The sequence below is a fragment of the Jaculus jaculus genome, chromosome 15 (genome assembly GCF_020740685.1).
Source record: "Jaculus jaculus isolate mJacJac1 chromosome 15, mJacJac1.mat.Y.cur, whole genome shotgun sequence".
Lineage (NCBI taxonomy): Eukaryota > Metazoa > Chordata > Mammalia > Rodentia > Dipodidae > Jaculus > Jaculus jaculus.
The window spans coordinates 13,366,579-13,391,777 of NC_059116.1; the positions used below are offsets into that span (position 1 = coordinate 13,366,579).

Genomic DNA, 25,199 nt, shown 5'->3' on the forward strand with positions numbered 1-25,199 from the left:
TGAGCCAATGAATTAATCACAGGGCCCACAAGTAGATTTTCAGTCAGAAATAGTCTTCCTGGCAAGAAAGGTTATGGGTTTGTTATTTTGGTAATAAATGGTGATAAACAAAATAGCTAATATATATGGAACATTTACAGTAATAAATGCTTTGTAGACAATGTCACATGTATTAACCATTTTATAGTCAACTTTAACTTTTTAAAATCATTTTATTTATTTATTTATTTATTTATTTATTTATTTATTTATTTATTTATTTGACACAGAGGGAGAGAGAGAGAATGGGCACACCAGGGCCTCCAGCCACTGCAAATGAACTCCAGATGCGTGAGCCACAATGTGCATCTGGCTAACGTGGGATCTGAAGTATCAAACCTTGGTCCTTAGGGCTTCGCAAGCATATGCCTTAACCGCTAAGCCACCTCTCCAGCCCTAACTATTTTTTATAATTCCATATATATATATGGCATTTGAATCATGTTTATCCACTATTACCTTCTCATGCCCTCTCTCTCATCTTGATAAACCCTTCTTCTTGCCAACTTGGGCCATTTCAAGCTTGATGCCTTTTTTGTGACAGTTGTAGTCAGTTTTACTTTGCTGGGGTGAACTCCCAAACCAGGCACAGTTTATGGGAGGAAAGGAATTTAATGAAGCTCACAGATCTAGGGGAAGTTTCATGATGGCAGGAGAAGCTTGCCCTCTAAACACAGAAAAGCGACCACTACCCACCACGAGCAAGCACACTTCAGGAGCCCCAAGCCAAGCCTCAGCACTCTGCCTGTCTTTGGCTGGAATTCAGACCTGCCTCCACACACACCTTAGGGCTGGACATTAGGATTATTATTATTATTTTTTTTAACCTTGGCAAACATTTTATTAGCACGCGCTATCATATTCCCAGGCTAAAAATATGGAACGCTTCACGAATTTGCGTGTCATCCTTGCACAGGGGCCATGCTAATCTTCTCTGTATCGTTCCAGTTTTAGTATATGTGCTGCCGAAGCGAGCACTGGACATTAGGATTATTAGTCCATTGAGTTTTTGTTTGTTTGTTGTTTTTGTTTTTCGAAGTGGACTCTTACTCTAGCCCAGGCTGACTTGGAATTCACTATGAAGTCTTAGGTAGGTGGCTTCACAGCAATCCTACCTCTGCCTCCCATGTTCCGGGATTAAAGATGGGCACCACCATGCCCGGATCAGCCCTTTGACTGTAACTAGGATTGCCTTCATGATCATGTGAGTGTGGTTATACACCTCATTGCCTGGTCGCAGACTATTAGGCAATGAGAGCACCCAGCATTGCCTTGAGACCAGCACGTTAAAAGATCCCTGGTTAGCAGCTAAGAAAGAACTAAAGAGTTGGAGTCACAGTCCTGAAACCTTGCACAACTATGTAACATCTCACTGCTACATAAATTGTAGTTGTTGCCAGTAAAATCCAGCCTGCCATTACAGGACTCCTTGAAGGGTTAAGTGAAGCAAAGTGTATGAAGATGCTCTGCGAGCTAAACTTTTACACAAATTTAAATGCGTTCCTGTTTTGCTATTATTTATTAGTAGTCCTGATATTTACGGGAAAAAAAAGTCTGTCATTTATTTATAAGCAACTATGCATGGGCATTAGAGTATATCATTAAGGAGATCCATTCTCATTCCAGCATGCAATCTCAGAGACTTTGTGGAGTTTCTAACAATGATCTATTTTTAATTATGTGCTAAGGGCACTTAGCATGGGATCCACCCTCTCAACAAGTGTTTATACGTACATTGCAGCCTTGTTCAACTTGGGAACAGTTTGGTAGAACAGGCCTCTAGAAACAACTCCCTTCATGTAACTGGAATTTAATATCCGTTAAAAAGCACCTTTCCATTCTTTCCTCCTGGCAGTCCTGGTAAGTGACAAGCAGCCCCCACTTTCTGTTTCAAATATCACCAGTGGAATCCCGTAACACTCATCTTTCTGTGTCTGATTTATTTCAGTGGCTGTTATCAGTTTCTTTCCTGTTGCTATGAACAAATACTTGTCCAGAAGCAATTTAGGGAAGAGATACATTTATTTTCATCTTATGGCTTTGAGGGGAAGTTTCACAGCAGGGAAGGCAAGGCAGGAGCTGGCCACATCTCCACCTTGGCAGCCAGCTTAAGGGCCTGGCTGGAATACCCCTCCCCCACAGTGAGGCACTTTCTCCAGCAAGACTGAATTTCCCTGAGGTTCTACAACCTTCCTAAATAGTGCCACCAAGTGGGGGCCAAGTGTTCAAGCACAGAAGCCTGTGAGAGACATTTAATATTCAAAGCACAATAGCATCTTCCAATTCTATCTCTGTTGTCATAGTATATGGCAGTTCCCTTCGTATAAGAATGGAGTGTGTGTGTGTGTGTGTGTACATATATATGTATGTATGTATGAATGTAGAGACTGACTAAAGATCTATACAGTATATGCACATTTTCTCTGTCACTGAACATGTAGATACTTTCTCTAATCTTAGCTATCAGAAATAATGTCAGGCCATGCTCTTAATGACCAGCTAGTATGCTGTGCTATTCCCCTACGAGTATCCCAAATTCCAAGGAGCCAAATGACCAAAGGTCATGGTGTTTGAAGTTTTGACTATTTAGATTTTTATATATGTGTACTTCATATGAAGCTTTCTAAAATAGCAACTGTCAGAAGAAAGCATGAAGCGATACGCCATGCACAACTTTTCAAGTCATTGATGAATTTTTTTCCCCAGTAAGACACATTTCAGCACACTGCAAGAATGAGTTAAGCTGGTTCTATGCAGGAGAATCACCCTACGAAGTGCAAAGATTAGCACAAAGAATGAAAAGTGGGAGAGGCTTCCGGCATTAAATTTGTTACATTTCTGTCATATGTATTTACACGGAGAAAATTAAGGTAGTTTTAAACGACAGCTTTAAGCATGCAGTTACAGCTTAAAACCATCATCAGAATCTATTGTTATTACACTCAAAGGCCAAATCGTTCAAAACTTTCTAAACATGGGAGTAACGGAATCATAGGCCGCTCATTTATTATTACATTGTCAAATTTCTGTGAATAAAATAATGTATCAGTCATGTTGTGAACATCATACAATGTGGTAGTTTGAATGTATGCCCCCACCTCCCATAGACTCATGTGTTTTACTAAAGCTTGTAAATTGAGCCTCCGGCTGCCTGGCTGGAGGAGATGTCACTGGGGGCAGCACGGAATTCCAGTCCACAGGAGTGCAAAAAGGTTTGAGCTCCATGGGGGTCCTGTTTCTGTTGTTTGCTGGCAGATACCATCTCCCTCTCTCTGTTTCTCTCTCTCTCTTTCTCTCTCTCTCTCTCCTTGGATTTATGACTGGGAGCCAGTATCTTTCACTATTTATGGAACTTTCATGGATTTGTAAAGTTGAAATAAATCCTGTTCTCTCCTAAACTGTGACTGGTTTGGATGCCACCCCAGCAACGTGAAACTGACTGTGACCCACTGTGGTTAGCATAGCCTAGAATCGTGAAGTAAGACGGTTAAGTGAAAGTTCTAAGAGGGGAAGCACACCTGACTTTCAACCCTCGTGCCCTCTTCGTTGGGCAGGCCATGTTTTCTGGCTTTCTCTCACATTGTAAAAACCAGTGACAGAGAATTCTAAACTACAGTGTTTGTGCCTTTTCTACTCACTTCAACTGTCTGTTACAAGGGACAAGAAGACACTATCTTAACAAAAGAACTCTGATAAGATATATTCAACTGCAAATCGTACTCTGAATGTTAACCATCTCCTCCAATTGTACACTATTTACCCTGCAATTACTTTATTTTCCATCTTTAAAAGCTCCTATTGTTGTGTGGCAATAGTTTCTTAGAGCAATTTGGGGTGGGCAGCACATCTTTGAGAACAATTTTCCATATTCAGAATGAAAACGTGCTGCACTCTTTTTAACAATAACAGGATAAAACCTTGATTCTAAGCCCACAGGAGTCACTCATTTTCCCTGCCTTGTGTTTGTGCTAAAATAAATGTCTCTTTCTTCTCTGTGAAAAATCAGATGAGCTCTGATTGTTTTCCTCATTTTATCTTCATGTTGGCAACATGCTGCTCTTAAAAAAAAAAAAGAGAGAGAGCTCTCCACTTGCTTAAAAAAACATTCATCTGAAGAACAGACACCAATAATACAACAGCAGCCCCCAAGTCTGCATACTTTATAAGAATTAATTTGGAGAACTTTTTCTGAGGTAATTGGGTTGTCTTTACTGAAAATTAATTTGTATTAATTCTTTGTTTCAATGCTATGAATTTAAGTTGTTAGACTATCACTTACCTAATTTTATGTTCTCTAATGTAAAACAATTTTTTATATTCAGTATTCCTGCTTCATATCATGGGATTATTTTGCTCTCTGTAAATTTATCCAAATGGTCACTATTGTGTGAATTGTCTCATTATGATATATCTATCTATCAATATCTCAGGTAAAGGAAGGATTTCACTGTGACTTAATCATCTTATTAAATAAATAGTGGGAAAATATAAAAAGACATAAAAATATGAAGGTACTACTTGTAATATTTGAGTCACCTTTTCTTTCTTTTTTATTGTTATTTTTGATATGTGTATTGCATGCATATGTGTGCATCCTATGTGTGGGGGTTCTTCCTCATTTTCATTCCAACTAATTCTTTGAGACAAGGTTTCTTGTTGAACCTAGAGCTCACAGAATTAGCTAGAATAGTAAACCAGTGTACCTCAGGGATTTCCTCACTCGACTACCATAATGGTGGGATTACACGTATGCACTAACATGCCTGCTGTTTTACATAGGTTCTGAGAGATCCAAATTTTGGTCCTCAAGCATGCACAACAAGCATTGCAAAGAACGAGACATTTCCCAAACCCCAGTATTTGAATGATGATTTATTAACATTATTAACAATTTGATAACATTGTCAATAGATTTTAGATTCCCCCCCCCCCCGAGGTAGAGTCTTCCTCTAGTGCAGGCTGATGTTGAATTCACTATATAGTCACAGGGTGGCCTTGAACTCACAGTGATCCTCCTACCTCTGCTTCCCAAGTGCTTGGATAAAAAACATGCACCAGTATGCCCCACCAGGTTTTAGATTTTACCCTATGTGCAAGCTAAAAAGTTATGCGAACGGGCTGGGGAAACAGCTTAGCCATTAAGGCCTTTGCCTGCAAGGCCTAAGGACCCTGGTTTGATTCTCCAGGACCTACGTAAGCCAGATGCATAAGGGGGGGCATTTGTTTGTTCATTTGCAGTGGCTAGAGACCCTGCTATGCCCATTCTCTCTTTCTTTCTGCCTCTCAAATAAATAAATAATTACAAAATAAAAAGAAAGGCAAACACTATATCATGGACAGTGGCAGAAAGCAAATACTACACTCCTTGTCATAGATGTTGGCAGCTGCTTTTCACAATAACAGCATTAACCAGACTGGCACTGGCGAATTTGTGATTGTTTATTGAGAATCCCAGGGTGATGCAAAAAGAGTCAGGTGGGATTGCATTCGAAATAGGTCATACGACAGAAGGAGAAATACAAGTTTTGGGAACCCTCTGTGGTGGTTTATATTAGGTACCCCCATAAACGCATGTGTTTTCAATGCTTGGTTCCCAGCTGATGGCAATTTGGGAAGTGGAGCATTGCTGGAGGAGGTTTGTGGATGGTGGCGCACTTACGAGCATTATAGCCAGCTTCCCCTTGCCAGTGTTGGCTCACCCTCCCCCTGTGTGTCACTTGTTGAGGCAAGGAGGTGATGTCCAGCCTCTGTTTATGCCATCCTTTCCCCTGCGAACATGGAGCTTCCCATCAAGACTTAAACAACTTTCCTCCTGTCAGCTGCTTTTGGCTGGATATGTTGTGCCAGCAACAAGAAGGTAACTGCAATATCCTCTATATTTTATATGGGCATTAATATAGACCCATTTGTGCCCCAGACAGAGACATCTTTTTTTACTGTAGTAAACAAATCTAAATCCTATAGTTCTAAAGATGCCTTTGTGAAGATAATTCAGAATGATTCCATCAACACCTTTGCTCACTAAATAAGAAAGATGCAAATAACTTGGGAAATTATCTATCCAGGAACTTTCACAGCCTTATCTGAATTTAGTCATTTTCTCACCAAAGGCACATTTATTTCAATTTTTTAAAAAATTCTTTAAACTGCTACCATTGGAGGACTGTACATTATTAATAAAGGTAAAAATAGTTATTTCCTTTTTTTATACCTATAGCATACATTACACAAGCACATTTAGTTTTATGCTATGCTCTAAATTTTCATTTAATTGCAAGATTGCCATTTCCCCATCAGTGAGGAGGCGGTCCTATAATTAAATAGCCTTGATTCAACATGTAATTATTGAGGATCACAAGCATGCAAAGTAAGATCTAAGAAAGCAGCATTCTCCACAAAACGAGCTCTGTCTGTGCATACAGGAGTGAGTGGCTGCATGCATTTTTCATTGTTTTATTCATGAATATTTACTGAGCACTGTGTGCTTGGCATTTTACAAGGCTGCAAAGGCACAAAGGAAAATAAGCTTCCTCCCCTCAAGTTTAGAGTGATCTCAGGGTAGCGATAAGGAAGTAAAGAGATAAGAGATAAATTGGGGTTTCCATGGGGTGCTAAGAAATCTCAGTGGCTGTGGAAGATGATGGGACATTGGGAGTCAGTCTTTGTAGATGAATTTAAATTTTTACAAATGATCTTAGTCAAAAGACCAAGAAGCTATCTTTTTAAAATTTGTATTAGTTTGAGAATTGGTTTCTCAACCTTCTTTCCCTAAATGTGTTCTTTTTTTTTTTTTTCCTACCTGATATCTTAAGTAGTTATAAGGTACCAGAACAAAAGTATTACAACATAAACTAAATAGCTGTTGAGAACTCTTATGGGAAAGTAGATGATAGGCAGAGGAAACTTAAAGTATGGATGAATATGAAGATGAGATTGGAAAGAGAAAAGAAAACATATTTCAATTCATATAGTCCCCAGCTGAAATACACACACACACACACACACACACACACACACACACACACACACACACACATATATATATATATATATATATATATATATATATGAAATACCTTCATAAAAATATATTCATGATTGGTTGAAAGTAACAATCTGATTAGAATGGAACCTTAGGGGACTGATCACAAGCCAGAATTTCCATAGCAAACACAATGTTGTTTTTTGTGCTTTGTTTGTTTTGTTTTGTTTTGTTTGTTTTTACAGATTTTTCAATAGAGAGGAGTGGAATGAATGGCTTTGTGCAGGGAGGCTAAATAAAGTTGTAACTATTATGAAGAAACTTAAACATTATGTTGGGGATGTTGCTTTTTGCCCTACAAATGGGTATTGAAGCATTATAATTTGATTACTTTGGCAAAATTATAGTTTAAAGAATGTGGCCACAGGGGTAGGAAAACTACTTGTGTGTCTTAAGCCTTAGTAAATGAGATTCTAATTGGATTGCTACTTTTAACTCAAGGAAAAGCAAGCGTGCATGAGGCCAATAGGTAGATCCGGAAGGCTCTGTGAAGGTACAGGATTCAGGGACCGGCAGCAAGACAAGAGGTAGTGGGGAAGCAAGGACCAGATATCTCTCCAGATCTGTGATGTAAACGGCGGGGTTGCCAGGTATCATCTTCCCCAAAGCGTAAATGTGGAGGGAAGAAAAGTGAACGGGAAAGAGCATGATGAGGCTTAGTGATAAAATACCCCTTCTGGGTAACTGCCCCATTCTTGTTCCCAGGCCATACTGCCCTATCCAACAGAAGAGCACCTAATTGGAGAAACATGCGGGATTTTATTTCCAGCGTCCCTAGTTTGCAAATAGGTGATAAGAGAATGTTACACCTATAAGCTGTCTCATGGTTGTATTTGCCTAGCAAAGATACCCAAAGCAAATCACCTTGACTCCAAACCCTCTGTTTTTTAGATGGAAGACGTTCTTCAGTTGTTTAGTATATTTAATATCTACTTGTATTAAAAGCCCATGCCACATTTCTACCCTAATAATCAGTTTCTAGTGAAATGAAAAGTCCAACATTTTCAAGTTTAGCAAATCCTAATACATATCATTTAAGTCACTTTATAAGTTCCTAGAGGAAGGGGGAACCTTAGTTTTGTATTGATTACACACTAAAAATGTGCTGCATTATGTGAAAACCTCATACTAAATTTCAAACATCACGATATTATACTCAGTCTGAATGTTCTAAAAACTGTCCCCTCATAAAATGTATTTGGCATTCAATAATTTGTATAGAATATCACTACCATGCTCAAATTCAAGGATATATTGTATATGAAAGCCTTATTCTCATAGAAAAGTGGCTTTTTTTTTCTTTTTTTGCATTAAAGTTGTAGATGCAGGTTGCAGAAAACAAAATTTCCCAGTTTGTTTGTAATGTATAATTTAAGGATCTTCAGATGATACAAATATTCTAGTTATTTAATTTGTAGGCTATGAATGTAAAGCTTAATAAATTTATTAACCAGATCGGTGTATTGTTCAGATACCTACCTGAACTGGGAATACTGCCCTACATAATCCTAAATAACTCATTTATTGCTAGAACTCTCAATATGCTCAAAATGAGAGCAAATATGTATCAATACACATTTAATTAGCATTATACTCAGTATGAATAGCTGACCTTTTGAAAATGGTATAAGATATATATAGTTTAATAACAAAACACTCAAATATTGCATTATAGAATGTTTTCTATCCTTGTTAATTAATATTGAAGAATTTTAATTCCAGGTATTCTCCACTAATATTGTTTCAATTTAGATTATTCACTTTTAATATTTAACATTTTGTTGGTTGCTATACATTGTTTATAAAGCTTGAAATTATTTAAATTGATTACCTGCTAATAATAAAGAGTTCAGCTAAGTTTCACAGAGATCACAGTTGTAGAAAATTAATATCTCACTAGATAATTACAAGATTTAGAATACAAGAGAAATTAAATACAAGCAACAGGAATAAATGAATGTTATATCAACCAGAATAACATGTATTAGATGAATACTATTATGGCAAAGTTAAGAAATGTGTACTAAAATGTATTTATTTTTATTTTTGGTTTTTTGAGGTAAGGTCTCACTCTAGCCCAGGCTGCAATTCACTATGTAGTCTCAGGGTGGCCTCCAACTCACAGCAATCCTCCTACCTTTCTTTGCCTCCTGAGTGTTGAGATTAAAGAAGTGTGCCACCATTCCTGGCAAAAATGTAAGTTTTTGAATCAAATTAAACCATCTTTAAAGAAAATCAAAGTATATTAAGTTACATCATATTGATATTTTTCAGTGTCTATATTTAACCTATAAGTCTAACAATGGACAGAACTCTACATAAAATTAAACATTAACCAGTTGTACTAGCCAAAAATTTTCATCTACTTTTAAAGATATGGGTGAAGAATATTTAGATATTCACTTACATGGGCTGAAGAGATGGCTTAATGATTAAGGCACTTGCCTGAAGAGCCTAAGGCTCCAGATTTGATTCCCCAGTACCCATGTAAGCCAGATGCACATGGTGGTGCATGTGTCCTGAGTTCATTTGCATTTGAGGTATCTCTCTCTCTCTCTCTGTATCTCCCTCAAATAAATACAAATAAATAAATATTCACCTATGAGATAAACAATGGTCCATAATTTCAAGACTAAAAATATCATAATAGCAATAAACATATCATATATGAATGTTTGCATATTAAAGAAAGAAACATAGGAAAGGAAATCAGAAGAGGAAGAAAATCTTTCTCCAAATTAAAATTAGAGTGATAAGGCTGGAGAGATGGCTTAGTGGTTAAGCTGCTTGCTTGAGAAGCCTAAGGACCCAGGGTTGATTCCCTAGTACGCACATAAGCCAGATGCACAAAGTGGCGCATGTGTTTGGAGTTCATTTGCAGTGGCTAGAGTCCCTTTTACATCCTCTCTCTCTCTCTCTCTCTCTCCCTTCTTCCCTCCCTCTCAATTGAATATATAAAATATTTTTTAAAATTAGAGTGATAGAAAAATTATATAAGTGCTAAAGAGAGAAAAGCAGTTTGTGAAAGTAATGGAAAAAAGGTAAGAGAGAATTGCTTAGTATTTGTAATAGAGTGACTTTTTAATAAGACATAAGACCTACAAAATGGATAGATTTGACTTCAAATAAAGCTATAAATACGTAGCAAATGGAAGTTAATAATGACATACATAATTTTGTACATATACTTGGGAAAAAGTAGTTTAAAACTCTAATCTGGATATATCTAATGTTGAGAAAGTTTGTTTTAACCCAATCAATACGAAAGAGCTCTTCAAAAGCAGAGATAAGGATGCAGACTTGTACACGCAGAAGTAAAATCATCTGAGGACACAGGAAGAACCCGGACACTTGTCACCCGAGGAGAAAGGTACCTCTAAGGAATCTAACCCTAACCAGACTTTGACCTTGGACTCCTTCAGGAATGTGAGAAAATAAATTCCCGTGGTTTACACCATCTCTAACCTGTTAGAGATTTTAGACGTCTCTAACAGACTAAGTCATAGCTTTATTGTTTAAGGTGGACTTTGTTCTTTCACAAGTGTTTCATTATTTTATAGGCACCTCAGACAAGTCTTTAGGAACTGAGATGTGGAAACTGACATATTTTTGTTTCTTCTGGTATCCTGAGTCATGTGCATAAAGACCTTTCAGGAGGAAATGTGGCAAAATGTTAGGTGTAATACTTTATTCTGTGTCTAAGAAACCTAGTTTTCATTCCTGCTCTGACAGACATCTGGGAAGATGTTTGCTATCCTTAGATCTGAATTTTATTTTTCCATGTGTAAATGAGAATATATACATTAGTGTATAAGTTGGTGTTTCACTGCTGTGTCTGTGACAAAATGCATGCCCTAAGCAACTTAACAGGAGGAACAATTTATTTTCATGCATGGTTTCAAAGGGTAAAGCTCATGACTTGCTGGGTTCTGGGGCTTTTAGGCCTGTGGCAAGGTAGAAAGGTCAACATCATAGTAGAAAGGCAACCAGGAAACACAGAGGGAAGACCAGGGACAAGTGCGTCCTTCAAGGGCACACCCCAGTGATCTACTGAATTCAACTGGGCTCCATCTCCTGATGGCCCATGTAACTACAAAGTCATTAGTAGGTCTGTCCATTGGTGAGGTTAGCATCCCCATGAGACCATCCCTGCTCCATAACATCAATACCTGGGAACCAAGCCTTCAATATAGGAGCCTTCTGAGGGATGCTTTATGTCGTAACCACATAGAGTCATCCAGAGAAATAGGAACACACACACACACACACCAATTATTTTTTAAAGGAAAAATATTTTTATTTAGAAGTAATTTTAGCCAGCCGTGCTGGTACTTGCCTTTAATCCTAGCACTTTGAAGGCAAAAGTAGGAGGATCGTCATGAGTTTAAGAGCAGCCTGAGACTACATAGTAAATTTCAGGTCAGCATGGGCCAGAGTGAGGGTGAGGCCTTATCTCAAAAAAAAAAACAAAATAAGTAATTTATTTACTTTATTTTCATTTATTTATTTTTGGGTTTGTTTTTTTTTTTTTTGAGATAGGGTTTTGCTCTAGCCCAGGCTAACCTTGGAATTCACTCCATAGTCTCAGACTGGCTTTGAACTCACGGGGATCTTCCAACCTCTGCTTCCCAAGTGCTGGGATTAAAGGCACGTGAAAAACAAAAAGTAATTTTATTAATTTATTCTCAAACACAGAGTGAAAGAATAAGAATGAGAACGGGCATGCCAAGTCCTAGCGCCACTACCCACAAACTCCAGAAATATGCACTGCTTTGCTCATCTGCCTTTACATGGGTACTAGGGAACTGAACCTAGGCTATCAGGCTTTGAAAATAAGTGTCTTTAACTGGTGAGCCATCCCTCCAGCCCTAAAATGGACAATATTTGTATGTCATGTGGTAACGGGTCAATAAGATTTGTGCTCAATGAAGAGTGGTTGCCATAGTGGTTATAAAGTTTTCCAAATCGCTCTTTCTTATAGAATAAGCCAGCGATCATTAATCCCATTGGATCAGATACGCTTCACACCCTCCAAAGTGCGCTCACTGTCTTGAAGCTGCAGCCTGGAATTTCTGATGGAATTTCAGAAGCACTGCAGCAAAGTGCAAAGATCAAAGCGAAACAAACTCAAGTTTCGATTTTAACTTTAACAATTGAGTAAAATTCAAACAGTTTATAGAAAGAGATACTGGCAAAGCATCCTGGCATTTCTGTGCATGATTAACACATGCTGTGTATCACTAAGGTGTTGTTGACAGCTGTGGGTTGCGTCAAATTCTAGTTTAGTTTCAACTTTCATCTACCTGCAAGGTTAACATTTCAAGTACCACACACTCAGAAGAAAGGAAGGAAGGACGGAAGGGGAGGGGAGAGGGAAGGAAAGGGAGGGAGAGGGAAGGGAAGGGAAAGGAAGAGAGGAAAGAGGGAAGGGAAAGGAGGAGAAGGGAAGGGAGGGGGAAGAGAGGGAAGAGGGAAGGGAAGTAAGAAGTTCTTCTGAATCCCAGGCCCCTGTATGTTACTTCGCGTTCTCGCGCCTCTCTTCCTCGCTTCTCTGCTGCCCACTCCCGAGTCTGCAGTCTGCTAGAGGCTGGAAGCTACTCACCAGTCATGTTGGCATCTCATCTGACTCTCCAGACCCGGTTTTGGGTCCCGCTTTTGTTCCAGGATGCCTTCTTCCTCATTAGTGAACCTTTCAAATCTACGTATTACTTGTATTGTGCTTTTACTCTGTTCTATTCCTGAAAGGAGCAATGCCCTTTCATCTCCCCCAGATTCTGTCAAATACTTCCAGCACATTAGCCATCGTAAAGTGTCTTCACCAAGACCGCTTCCTCTTGCCCACTAATGGCCATGAGTGTTATAATTTGGAAATCCCTCTGTGTTCCCAGGAAAGCAGTTTCCTTTGGATCATGTATGGGAGGTCAGGTTGGTCAGTAAAAGTGCAAACCCAGAACCAAGTTGGGATGGGATACTCAGTGACAACCATACTTCCCACAGCACTTCTGCTAGAAGAGGAAGAGGCTAGGGCTAGAGCTCGGAGAGGTCTCACGCTAGCACGTGGCAATCCCTATCCGGCGGCACAAGGAAGCTCTCCGGTCCCTGCTCGTCCGTCCTCTGTGTGCTCCATCTGCCCTGAGATCGTGCCACCTGGTGTGTCGCTGAACAGAGCTGGCAGAGGGGCACCCAGTACATCCCTGCATAAAGCCAGCAGAGAGGGCACCTGGGATCTGAAGTGAGGCTCCCACCCCCTTCCTTCTATGGGGGAAACATCCACCAGGGCAAATCTCAAGTCTCCTCAGAGCAGTCCCAGCTGCTTCCAGTAAAGATACAACAGGTTTTTGGTGGTTTTTTTTTTTTTGTTTGTTTGTTTTAATCTAGGAGGATTGAGCCACACAGTGCATGTCAAAATGTCCTTAAAACCGCCAGGGACATGTGATCGTCAACATCGCATACACAGACACAATCTTTGAACAGAAAATATCATTTTCTACTATAGCAATCATGACTACCATGGAGCAGAAATCAGAATTAAAAGGACTTAAAAAAAAAAAATAGACCAGGGCTGGAGAGATGGCTTAGTGGTTAAGCGCTTGCCTGTGAAGCCTAAGGACCCTGGTTCGAGGCTCGGTTCCCCAGGTCCCACGTTAGCCAGATGCACAAGGGGGCGCACGCATCTGGAGTTCGTTTGCAGAGGCTGGAAGCCCTGGTGCGCCCGTTCTCTCTCTCTCCCTCTATCTGTCTTTCTCTCTGTGTCTGTCGCTCTCAAATAAATAAAATAAAAAATAAAATAAAGTTTAAAAAAAAAATAGACCAATCTCTGTTAACAAATTTACTGCTTTTAATTTATAGCCTTCCCCTGGGTATGTATTCACCTTACCTGTCTGTACAGTAAACTGCAGGAAAAGTTATAAAGCATTTAACTAGGCTCCTTGGATAATAGGATGAAAGGGCCTGTCCCATCAAAATTTTAATTTAAGCCTCAAAGATGATTTTTCCCTTTTGTTTTCATTCTCATCAACAGTGCCTAAGGGCATAATTCAAATGAATGCTGAGAAAATGCTTAATTATTTTTTTCTTTTGTTCCACACTTATTGTTGCCCAAATCAAACAGAATTTATTAAGACTTCATTCATTCAAGTTTTGATTGAGGTGTGTTATTTTTGTGATAACCATTTAACAGCACACTTTGTGAAGTGCCTGAAGTAAATAAATGGTTGAAGTAAGAAAAATCATAAATTAATTTCCAATTAAACTAGAAATGATTCACAGAGGAGGTGAAGAAAACACTGTTGACCCTTAAAGTGAAGAATATGAGAAACATGTCACAGTGAGAGACAGCCCATGAGACAGTGGAGAAAATACTGGTGTTGTGGTAGCTTGAATGGATGTTCCCAGTTAATTCAGGAGTTTATTAAAGCTTGTAATTTAGATCTCCAGCTGCCTGGCTAGAGGAGGTGTCACTGTGGGCAGACCCAAGAGTCCAGCCCTAACATATGGGGTTGGATCCAGAATTCCAACCTAAAGTTAAGCAGATTGCTAGAGCTTTGCCTGGAGTTCCTAAAGTGTGCTTGCTTGTGCCAGTGCGTAAGCGTGGACTCGTCCAAGGGGTCCCAGCTTCTACCATTATGGAACTTCCCCTCAATCTGTAAGCTTCAATAAATCCCTTCCTCCTAACAACTGTGCCTGGTTTGGAAGTTCATCCCAGCCAGCAGAGGCTGACTGCTACAGGTATGGAACAGAACAATGCAAGAAAGTGAGCTCACGTGATGAAAAAAATGAAGGAAGTAAATATTTAGAGCGCATTGATCACCCAGGGTTTAGCCTATGGCTTGATTTGTTTAATCTCCGTAACACCTGTGGAAATTAGACACAGAGAACACAGAACTCCAGTGTGATCTAGAAACCCATGATGGTGGTGCAGTTTTCAGTCTGTGCAGGAAAGTTGCCCGTGTTGGCTGAGGTGATGTGTGCCCCAACAACCACCTTCTCTGAGCTCAGTTGGCATCCACCTGTCGTTCTGCACCAAGTGGACCCTTCATAGGTGCTGTGTTCTTACTGGCACTGCCTGGCCGTACTTCCTCAGGCAGGCAATGAGCTCTGTAAAGTCAGGGAGCTCCTCTCCACACTCGGTCTTTCCTGTGGGGCCTGCTGTTTGCCTAGCAGACTGGTGGTTGTGAGTCACAGCTTTCTGGGGCTGAATGAAGGACGACTCAGGACACAGGCACAGTCTCTCCTGAGTTCTCCAGTTACACCTTTGCCTTCAGCACACGGGTTTTAGGAATTAAAAGTGTTCTCCAGGATCTCCCTTTAGAAATATTTTTACTTTGAAAATATTTGAGAATAAAACCAAGGCCAGGAACAAAGTCTTCATATTGGAAACACCAGTGTTTCCACTTAAGGGAATTTTCATTTGTCAAGAGTAAAATACAGAGAAAATAAAAAAATCAATAAAATATTTTAGTGGTTTTTTTCCTGAATTATATTCACTGTAGCATATCAGAGCTTTGTCCTATAAATGTCATGCCAAAAATTGATGGAAAGGTGCACTCCAAGTTTTGAGCTGACCCTGCATTGCATAGGTTATAATAATAGAAAATTCTTCAGGCTATGAAGTTGTTTTTATATAAAATATGCCTTGAAACTTGAATTGGCTATACAAATGTACTTCTCTAAGGAGCAAGGATAAGAGATCCATGAATGCTGATCTTCTGCAGGAAGGTCAAGCTGTGTCTTCACTCAGGCTGAAGTATGTCTAAGAAAAGAATAAAGTGGGGCTGGAGAGATGGCATAGTGGTTAAGGTACTTGCCTGCAAAGCCAAATAACTCAGGTTCAACTCCCCAGGACCCAAGTAAACCAGATGCACAAGGTGGTACGTGTGTCTGGAGTTCATTTGCCGCAGCTGGAGACCCTGACACTCCCATTTTCTCTCTCTCTATCTCCCTCTTTCTCGCTCTCAAATAAATAAATAAAAATATTAAAAGAACAAGGTAGACATACCTGGTGTCTGAGTCTTGGAGGGTATGAAGATGGGAATTTTCCAATCTTTCCTACCACAACCAATCTGACACTGTCACCTTCATATTTAATTTTGTTTTTGTTTACTTATATGAGAGAAAGAGGGAGAGAGAGAGGGAGGGAGGAAGAGAATGCATGTGCCCGGGCTTCTAGCCACTGTACATGAACTCCAGATGTGTGTGTCACCTTGAGCATCTGGTCTACGTTGGTACTGGGGAATCAAACTTGGTCCTTAGGCTTCGTAGGTAAGCATCTTAATTGCTAAGCCATTTCTCTGGCCCCATCTTCATTTTTATAATAAAACTGCCTGATATAAAAATTACATATCCTGCCAAAATACCACCTTTTTTAGATAGCTTTTGCTGGCTGCTCTAATTAACTGGATTAATTTTAGGTACCTATCTTCCCAGGCAGGTTTCTACTTGTTCATTTGTTTCATTTTCATAACACTTTGGGGAGTATTTTCTACTCACAGGACTGTGAAGTTCACTGATTTTACCATGGCCCCCATGGATTTAACACTCAAATGGTCCAAATAAGCTAAGTACTAGGACTTTTAATAAGGAAACCAAGCAAAACTATGACCTCAAGAGTATCTAGAAGCTCACACACAGCAGAGACAGGCATATATAATCAGTGCTTTAGCTCAAGACAGCCTACTTACAACCTTCAAACACTTTCTTCACTTCTACCCACTCCTTTAACTTCTCACTAACCTTTGTCTTAAGCTCTTTCCAATGTCTCCTATTGTTACTCCTTACCAGCCTTCTAAGGCTCTAACTTCTCCCTCCTCTACTGGTTGCCCTGCTTCATGGTTCCTTACTATGCCACCAGGGTGCCCTGCAGGGAGGAGAAGCTGCATCCCATTAAGGTTTGTATGCATATTAATATAAAAGAGCACTTGGAGAGCTGAGAGTAACTCTCAGTGATGGGAACTGGGTCAGACAGACACAGAGCAGTGGGGACGATGACTGCCCTTGAACCCGAAGGGCTTAGCAGAAGAAAATGGGAATAAAGGACCCTTGAAGAAAGAAAGAGGAACTGTGGGAGTGGTCAAAGCAGAATGTTCCAGAAGCTCTAATGCACTGGGTTAGCAGAACCATCCCCAACAGCAGGGCAGGATGGATGTCTATGCTTTATCTCTCTCCTAGATTTGAGGGGCTTCCTCCTCATCTGTCAACAAGAGAGTCACACAAACAGGAAGGTTAAATAAAACAGATGATCCACATCTAGAAAGGAAGAATTCTCTCACACATTTTATTTTTTACATTTAAGCAGTTCTACCAGTTTTAATTAGCCCTTTATTACCAAATTCCTATGGGTTTTCTCCCTGGGTCCCAAGCTTTCCACACTGCAAGGATATTTTTGGAGCCACCAAACAGGTGGCAATGAAACTGGCTTCAAGCCTATGACATTGCAAAGGCTACTTGGGGCTATGACAAAGAAAATGTTCCACATTTCTATGTTAAAGTATTGTCTTCTCCGTATTTCTCACTCTAGAGATTAGATATCATACAAAGAAAACTAAATGTATTTCGTCCTTTGAGAACAATGTAAACTGAAAGGACAGTGCATTTGGCATCGCCTTTCTTCTCCACTAAGCCCATCTATTAGGTACAAATTATCCTCGAGTATGGAAACAGATGAAAGGGCTAAGGGGATGGATCAGTGAATGGTTTCCCCACCAGCACCATGACCTGAGATCATCCCCACACAGCCCGTGTAAAATGCTGGTCATGGCGCTACATGCACAGAGTGTTAATGCTGCGGAGGCAGAGTCAGAAAGGGCCCTAGAGATTCCTGCCTAGCTCATGTAACTAAATCATGGAGCCCCAGGTTTAGTGAGAATCTCAGTCTCAAAATACTATAGTGGAGAATGACTAAGGAAGACAGCCAACATCGACCTCTGCCCTATATACACATATGCACAAACTTCCATGGGCACACACATACATGTGTACACACATTCATGCACAAGTGTATACACATGCTTTCATGGGCACACTCACAAATGCACATACCTTTATTCATGCCACAGACACACACACATAAAAAGACACATAGAGAAGAGAAACAGAGGGATGAAGGTGACGACTGGAAAGTTAGGAGCCTTGGCATTCCCTGCACACTGTCAGCATTCGGACTCAGCTTCAGTGATCATTTCTGCTTGGGCTGGTATTAGGCACCATCAGAACAAGGCATCAGCTGAATAATCCAAGTATAGACAGAATGCTCTTGGACTATATTTTGTGCAAGATTCAACCTTCAAGCCAATTCAGTAACCATCGAAGTGGATAGCCTTGGTGACATCGTACCATTGCCATGGTTTCAATATTGCATGAACCCACACACTCACTTGTAAAAAGCTTTCTCTTAATAATGGCTGGATGCCAGTTAGGATAAACTGTCATTTGCCTATATCCATAGAGGTTTCAGACAGCATGCAATTTGCTTTTGTATGCTGAAAATGATTATAAGAGAAGGAAACTCACAGGCTGGGAGAAAATATTTTCTGCCTTTATTTCAAAAGTTGAAGGGCAGGAGCTTGAGATTCCTAAAATATTTATCTAGCTCTCCTACATACAGAATTCTAGGAAATGGAATTATCAGCTCCTGGATGATCCCAGCTCACCAACATTCGGGTACCAAGCCTAACTTGCCGGTGCAAATGTATAACCCTAGCTACTTGGGGGGCACAGACAAGAGAATCAGTTCAAATCCAGATATAGCAACTTAGTGAAACCCTATCCCAAAAAGTAAAGAGTGTGGACTGCAAAGATGGCTCAGCAGTTGAAGGCACTTTCTTGCAGAGTTTAACGGCCTGAGTCTGGTTCCCCAGTATTCACATAAAACTGGATGCATAAAATAGTTTATACATCTGCAGATCTGTCCTAGTGAGAAGAGCCCTTGGCATGTCCATGCTCGCTCTCTGTTTTTCTCTTAAATGTATAAACATGTTTTTCTGGGGTGGGGCAGGGGCTGGAGAGATGGTTTAGCAGTTAAGGCACCTGCCTGCAAAACCAAATGATGCAGATTTGATTCCCCTGGACCCATGTAAACCAGATGCAAAAGGTGGTGCAGGTACCTGGAGTTCATTTTCAGTGGCTGCAGACCCCGGAGTACCCATTCTCTCTATCTGCTTCCTTCTTTCTTTCCTTCCTTCCTTCCTTCTTTCTTTCTTTCTTTCTTTCTTTCTTTCTTTCTTTCTTTCTTTCTTTCTTTCTTTCTTTCATCCCTTCCTTACTTCCTTTCTCAAAATAATGAAAACAAAAAGAGTTTTAATTTTTTTCTATTTTTATTTATTTATTTATCTGAGAGAGAGAGAGGAACAGGGAGGAGAAAAAGAGAGAGAGAGAATGGGCATGCCCTTTGTGCATCTGGCTTATGTGGGGTTCTGGGGAATCGAACCTGGGTCCTTTAGCTTTGCAGGCAAGTGCCTTAAATACTAAGCCATCTCTCCAGACCCCAAAAAGGGTTTTTTTTTTTTTTTTTCCTCCTTTCTTTCTTAACAAAAGTAAAAAGAGTACTGGGGTAGAGCCCTTGCCTAGTATGCAAAGGGGCCTAACTAAGTTCAATTACCAGTATCAAAGACAATAACAACCAAAAAAGATCAAAGTACGAAAAAACCCGCATTTTATCCCCAACTTCCCTACAAGTTTGGTACGAGGGTTTAAAGTCTTCTGCTGCATTTGTTGTACTTGTTATGCCAACTTTCCGGTTCTTTCATGCGAGTTTCTGAGAGCTGCTCTCTCTCCATTGCCTCCTCTGCAGGGCACGGGTTTGGTTCTTCCAAGATGTCTCGGGCACAGACATTTCCCAGCTATGCTCCCGAGCAGAGCGAAGAGGCCCAGCCGCCGCTGTCTCGGTCCAGCAGCTATGGGCTCAGCTACAGCTCCAGCCTCATTCAATGACACCCAGAGGCCAGCAGTGACCAGAGAGACAGCCTGTCCTGGACCGGCCATGGGGGCCACGACATCCCCTGCCTCCTGGAAGACCAATTGCAGTACAAATTGAGAGTTGGTCAGGCCTAGCCTCAGTCTAATTGGAAGGTTAAAAACTGGAGTTCTGCTTCCTTGACTCACTAAGTCCTTTATTTATTGAATTTCTATGGGGGGAGGGTCTATGTTTTACAAAAATAGAATCCAAGTCACGGGAACACACATTTGAATAAACAGCTTTCTCGGGGTCTGACAGTAGTAACAGAGGCTTCAGCCCTCAGACATTTACCTGCAGCGGGTTGCGTCTGCACGGCAGGCCTCTACCCTGGTCTTCACGGCTCGGTCTTGTCTGAGCACGGGACCTGTCCTTCCAGATAATACTGAGCCACCACAAGCTCTGTGACTTTTTCAGTTTTAACAGGGACAAATTTAGTCAGCTCTACAAATGGCATCCCTCCAGGTAGAGAAGCCCAGTGATAATTGAGGGAACATGAAATTAGAATGTTTTATGAAGCAAGGCCCTTGCAGCTCTGCGCGCTCTCTTTCTCTCTCTCTCTCTCTCTCTCTCTCTCTCTCTCTCTCCCTGTCTGTCTCTGTGTGTGTAGAAACATAAAGACATGGATAATGCTATACCCATCTATCTATAACAAGTGTAGATCAAACGTGCTGAGAGCGACAGTTAATGCTCACTTAAGTTGTTGAAAACTAATCTGTTGTGTTGAAACCAATACAGCTATGTTGAATAGATATTTTTAAAATAGTGCTGGTACAAAAACGAAGGCTTCTTGCTAGCCAAAGGAGTCATGCAGTCCAATCTGCACCAATGATGAGCGTGAGTGCACATGTGAGAGAGAAATGCTTTAGGAAGTATGAGAACCAGCCAATCTGTCCTGCATGTCTGTGGTCATGAGTCTGTCTGGTTACTGTCGCCTTCTTACTGTGTTTCTCCCCTTGGCCATCCAACTGAGCTACCTGAGGAAGGATTGGTGTGATCTCATATCAGCTTGCGTTTAACCTTGGGGTAGACAGAGATTGCAGACAGTTTAAAATAGAAGTTAAAAACTATACTTTAAAAAGAATTTAGCTGCTTTGCAGTCAGCAGAAGAACACCTGCACAGGAGAGAAGTTATCAGTATTTTAAATTTCATGGATGCATTTCCCAAGCACCATCAGGATCTTGTAAATTTACTGTGGAATCAAAACTTAACAGGCTTTTTACTTTTTCCTTTTTTTTTTTTTTTTGTGTACTCAATTTGGTTTGTCTGATTATAGGAGGAAATGTATCCAATGTAAATTCAGTTCATCCCTAGCACTATGACAAACCTACTAAGCTTAAAGAGAACTGGTGGTTTCCATGTGAATAAGACGAGTTTGGAGAATTCAGGTCAGCATAGAGACATTTGCCTATAATTTAAAAAGTAAGAATACAAATTATTCTGCCTGAATAATCTGAAGTCATGTGCCTCAGAGAGTTATCTCTTAAGGACCCTAGGGTGGGTTGAAAGAACAGACAGAATGGGTCAGACAAGAGGAAAAGCTGAATTTTTTTTTCTTAATAGCAAAAATATTTTACCTATCAAAGTTAGTCTACTGAAAGGATATCTTTCTGCTGATCTCCAGCAAGTTCTTTCTTTGTTTTTCTTCAGCACTATCTATAGCTTGAGAGCTGACTGAAAAATTCATTTTAGTGAATTACTACTGAATAAAAATGGTCCTGCATCCCTTCTTGATAAATGTGCACTTATAGCAACTACCTAGACTCCCTGAATCACTCAGATAAGTGTGAAACCCCATCAAGATGCTAATCGTAAGAGTTAATGTGGCTGTGAGAAATAATTATCTTAGGCCTTCAGGGATAAAAGAGAATTACCAATCTCTGCACTGTGAATTTTGCTGACACAGCAGAGGAGGAAGTGGCTCGCTCCTTGCAAGGATACAGCCTCCCCAGGATCCCATCTTTCAGGGCTCACGCCCCTGGGTTTCTTCAGAACATGGCATTTGCTTTAGAAATGCCATTCGTCAAACTCACCAGAGCAGCTCCCAGCTGGGACCAGGCGAGCGCAGTTCCTAGTGTGGCCAATGCAGAGCGAGCCTCTTGCTGGCTCACTGAGTCGAGCTGTTGCTCAGACACCGTAAGTTTCTACAAGGGACTTATGGGAAAGGCCCTAAGGGGTCCTGGTTCACGTCTCAGCTTTATTAATGTGTCAGAATCACAGACAGCGAGTCCAGGGGGATTCTGCTCATTACGGGAGTCTGCTTGTGTCTCTTTTGTGTGAGACGAGTATCTGTGTGAATGAGTTTCAGGAACACTGTTTGTTTCTGGTCATCACCAACGAGTATCACCCAGAAGGCACCAAAGATCAGGCATAACCTACGGCCAGTTTATTCGAAAACTCATGTCACAAAAAGAGCATGTGAATGAATGATTTTTTTTTTCACCAATCTTGCCATAGTGAGAATAATGTTGTAAATTATCTCCTGGTACACTTTTGGAGTTTTATTCTAGCATACTGCACTTGATATGAAGCAGTGTGAGTTGTAATAAAAATGGCAAGTAATCAACACAAATTTAAAAAAACCAAAGAAGGAAAGTTACTTATACCAGACTCTTCTGGATCTTTACAAAGCCAATTTCACTGGCATTACTAGAAAGGCCCTGGACAGATGTCAACATGCCTGAGCTTTCAGTTTCTTGACTGAAGATGCCTCTACACTTTGCAATTCTTCCTCCCTTCAGATTGTATTATATCTTTAATATGCCTATGACTTCCTTGTGAGGGAGGGACTGCTATGAACCAAAGACATCTTTTGGCTCCTTCTGAGGGTGACTTAATTGAGGTTCCACCCAGATTAATAATGATGAAGGAAGATGGTCATTGGGTCTATATCAAATAGTGAAATATGTGATAAGGGAGCCTTCCATACATCATAAAGTTTCTTCTGACAGCCGACAGAGCCTGGAGGCATGTGCATATCACAGACTGATTATATTAGGGGATTTGGCTCTTTTTTATGTCCTAGTGTTTTTCTTCTGATAATATTGATATTCACAAGGCCAACACATGACATTACGTGCAATGTGCAAAGAAATAAAATAAAAGTACAAATGACTTTGACCCAGTGCTTTGCTACTCCGAATGTAGAGGGGAAACAAAACTCATCTTTGACAGATTTATTGAACAATCAGTAGACACTCAGATGATTTATTTAGGTGGGTTGGAAATATTTTTGAATAATTAGCTTCTGACCACTGCCCCAATTTGAATTAAAGGAAATAAGAAATACATATATTTATTCCTATGTAACAGAAGATGCTTTTTCATAGAGCATGTGAAATGAAGTGAAGCATACTAATCAACACTAAACTCACCTCTTTTACCAAGCAGTAGCTAGAGTTCTTGTCCTAGTAACTTGTATGATCCTTTGGTCTCCACTGGGAAATTCATGTTTGCAAATTGTGAGCCACTATAGAATGGCCAGCCATTCATATCTTCTACCCAACATAGATACAATGGCCTGATAAATAACCTCACACTGTTAGCTGTAGTTTGTGCAGATCCAGTTTATTGCATGTGGTATCAGTATAATAGATTTTAAAAATACCTCATGAACATTGAAGCCTATCCCCGCATTCTCTGTCCAGTGTCTCAGAAAACTTTGTTAAAAAAAAAAAAATGCTTAAGGAAATCTACTCCCTTGATTACTGGAGCAATTTACAAAACTCAACCATTAGCAACAAGCAGATGAAATTATATTCTTATAAAAGCTGCCGTCCGGCTTTGACTTTTATCACACAGCACAATGATGTGTTAGACTCTAAGGATTAGTTCTTTAGCACTTCCTTTTTATAAAAAAAAAAAAAAACTTTAAAAATTACACTCTTTATCCAGCTCTATTAATGTCAATCAGTGTATTGTGATGACAAATTACATTTTTACTCATAAACACAATTTCTAAATTGCCACCTTTTCGATATACACACACAAAAATATCCATTGGGTATGTATTAACAGTTAAACCAGTAGGGGATATGCCACATGAATTAAATTCTAGTCTAAGAAATTTGTGAAGCATTTGTAGGCCACGAAATTTAAGGTGTGCCATATCCCACAGAAGCTGCAGAGACAGAGGATGTCATTTAGTCAGGAAGACAATGAGGAAGGTTCCCTTGAAACGTCCCATGTGACATACAGGCTCTACATTTCCCAACACTATCACGCAGCTCCGTGTGATGGAGTGAGCCTTCCTTACTGCTCTTACCTCCTACCACGTGCAGGTTACAGACATGACTTGCATCATGTCTTCACATGACTCCAGAAGGCACATGCCAACAGCTGGGCTGCTCTCAGTCTGATGAAAAAGAAATAAATAAATTTACCAGAAAGGAATTTTGTAAACATGATTTCCATAATCAAATGTATTTACTATCATATAGGAACTGTTATTCTATGACCAAGCTTTTTTTTTTTTAATTTCAGCATGAAGATACGTTATCAGTGAGTCTGGCCAGGAGATGAATAGGTGAACAGAAGCCAGTATTCTCATGTGTACATGATCTCTAGGTGTATTTGAAGTACTGTCCATATTTCTCTCTCTGGAACTACCACAAATTGGCTCTGTCATACCCAAGAATGAGAACCTTGTATTCCACAGAAGAGAGATTACATAGCTCGTGGGAGTATCTTGAGAGGCTAGGCATATTCTCCAGACAGGTGTGAGCTCTAGGAGCAATTGTAGAATTCATGCAAAGGTCTCTTTTTTATGTGTCCTGGAGAGAAAACAGAAACCCTTGGGTGTTGGCATTTTTCTTTTCAAAGGCAACAGGGTTAGGGTCAGGAATGGTTTCTCTAATTCACAGCCCTAGCTCCATTGAGTTCTCCCCTGGAATCATCTCACATCTCAGCTGGATGTGGTGGGAAATGAGAATTACCAGGGGGCCTCATAACAGGTAGCCCTCACACTTACAAGTATTTTCACCTATTTGCAAGCTGTTCTTGTTCTTCTTGGACTCATCACCAACTATATCAATGAAGAGGCTTCTAGGATAATTCACTAGATGATTGGCATGGATATTCTCATGATTAAATTGTCAACTAGTTAATTTGGAATGCACTTATTTATTAGAAAGGAATAATCAAGTTAAAGCATAAATAAATGTGTCAAA

At 40.1% G+C, this 25,199-nt stretch overlaps 1 protein-coding gene and 1 non-coding gene across 2 annotated transcripts in view; one reads left to right on the forward strand and one right to left on the reverse strand.

Annotated features, from left to right (window-relative positions):
* Window positions 1-23,920, forward strand: part of Dok6 (docking protein 6) — a 394,737-nt gene extending 370,817 nt beyond the window's left edge. The window contains exon 9 of the mRNA XM_004654811.2: window positions 19,869-23,920. Coding sequence (XP_004654868.2) covers window positions 19,869-20,008 — 140 coding nt within the window. The 3' untranslated portion in view covers window positions 20,009-23,920. The remainder of the gene's footprint in view (window positions 1-19,868) is intronic.
* Window positions 911-1,017, reverse strand: LOC123455255. Its single transcript, XR_006633792.1, has one exon. It is a non-coding gene; the product is annotated as a U6 spliceosomal RNA (small nuclear RNA).
* Window positions 23,921-25,199: the final 1,279 nt, after the last annotated feature.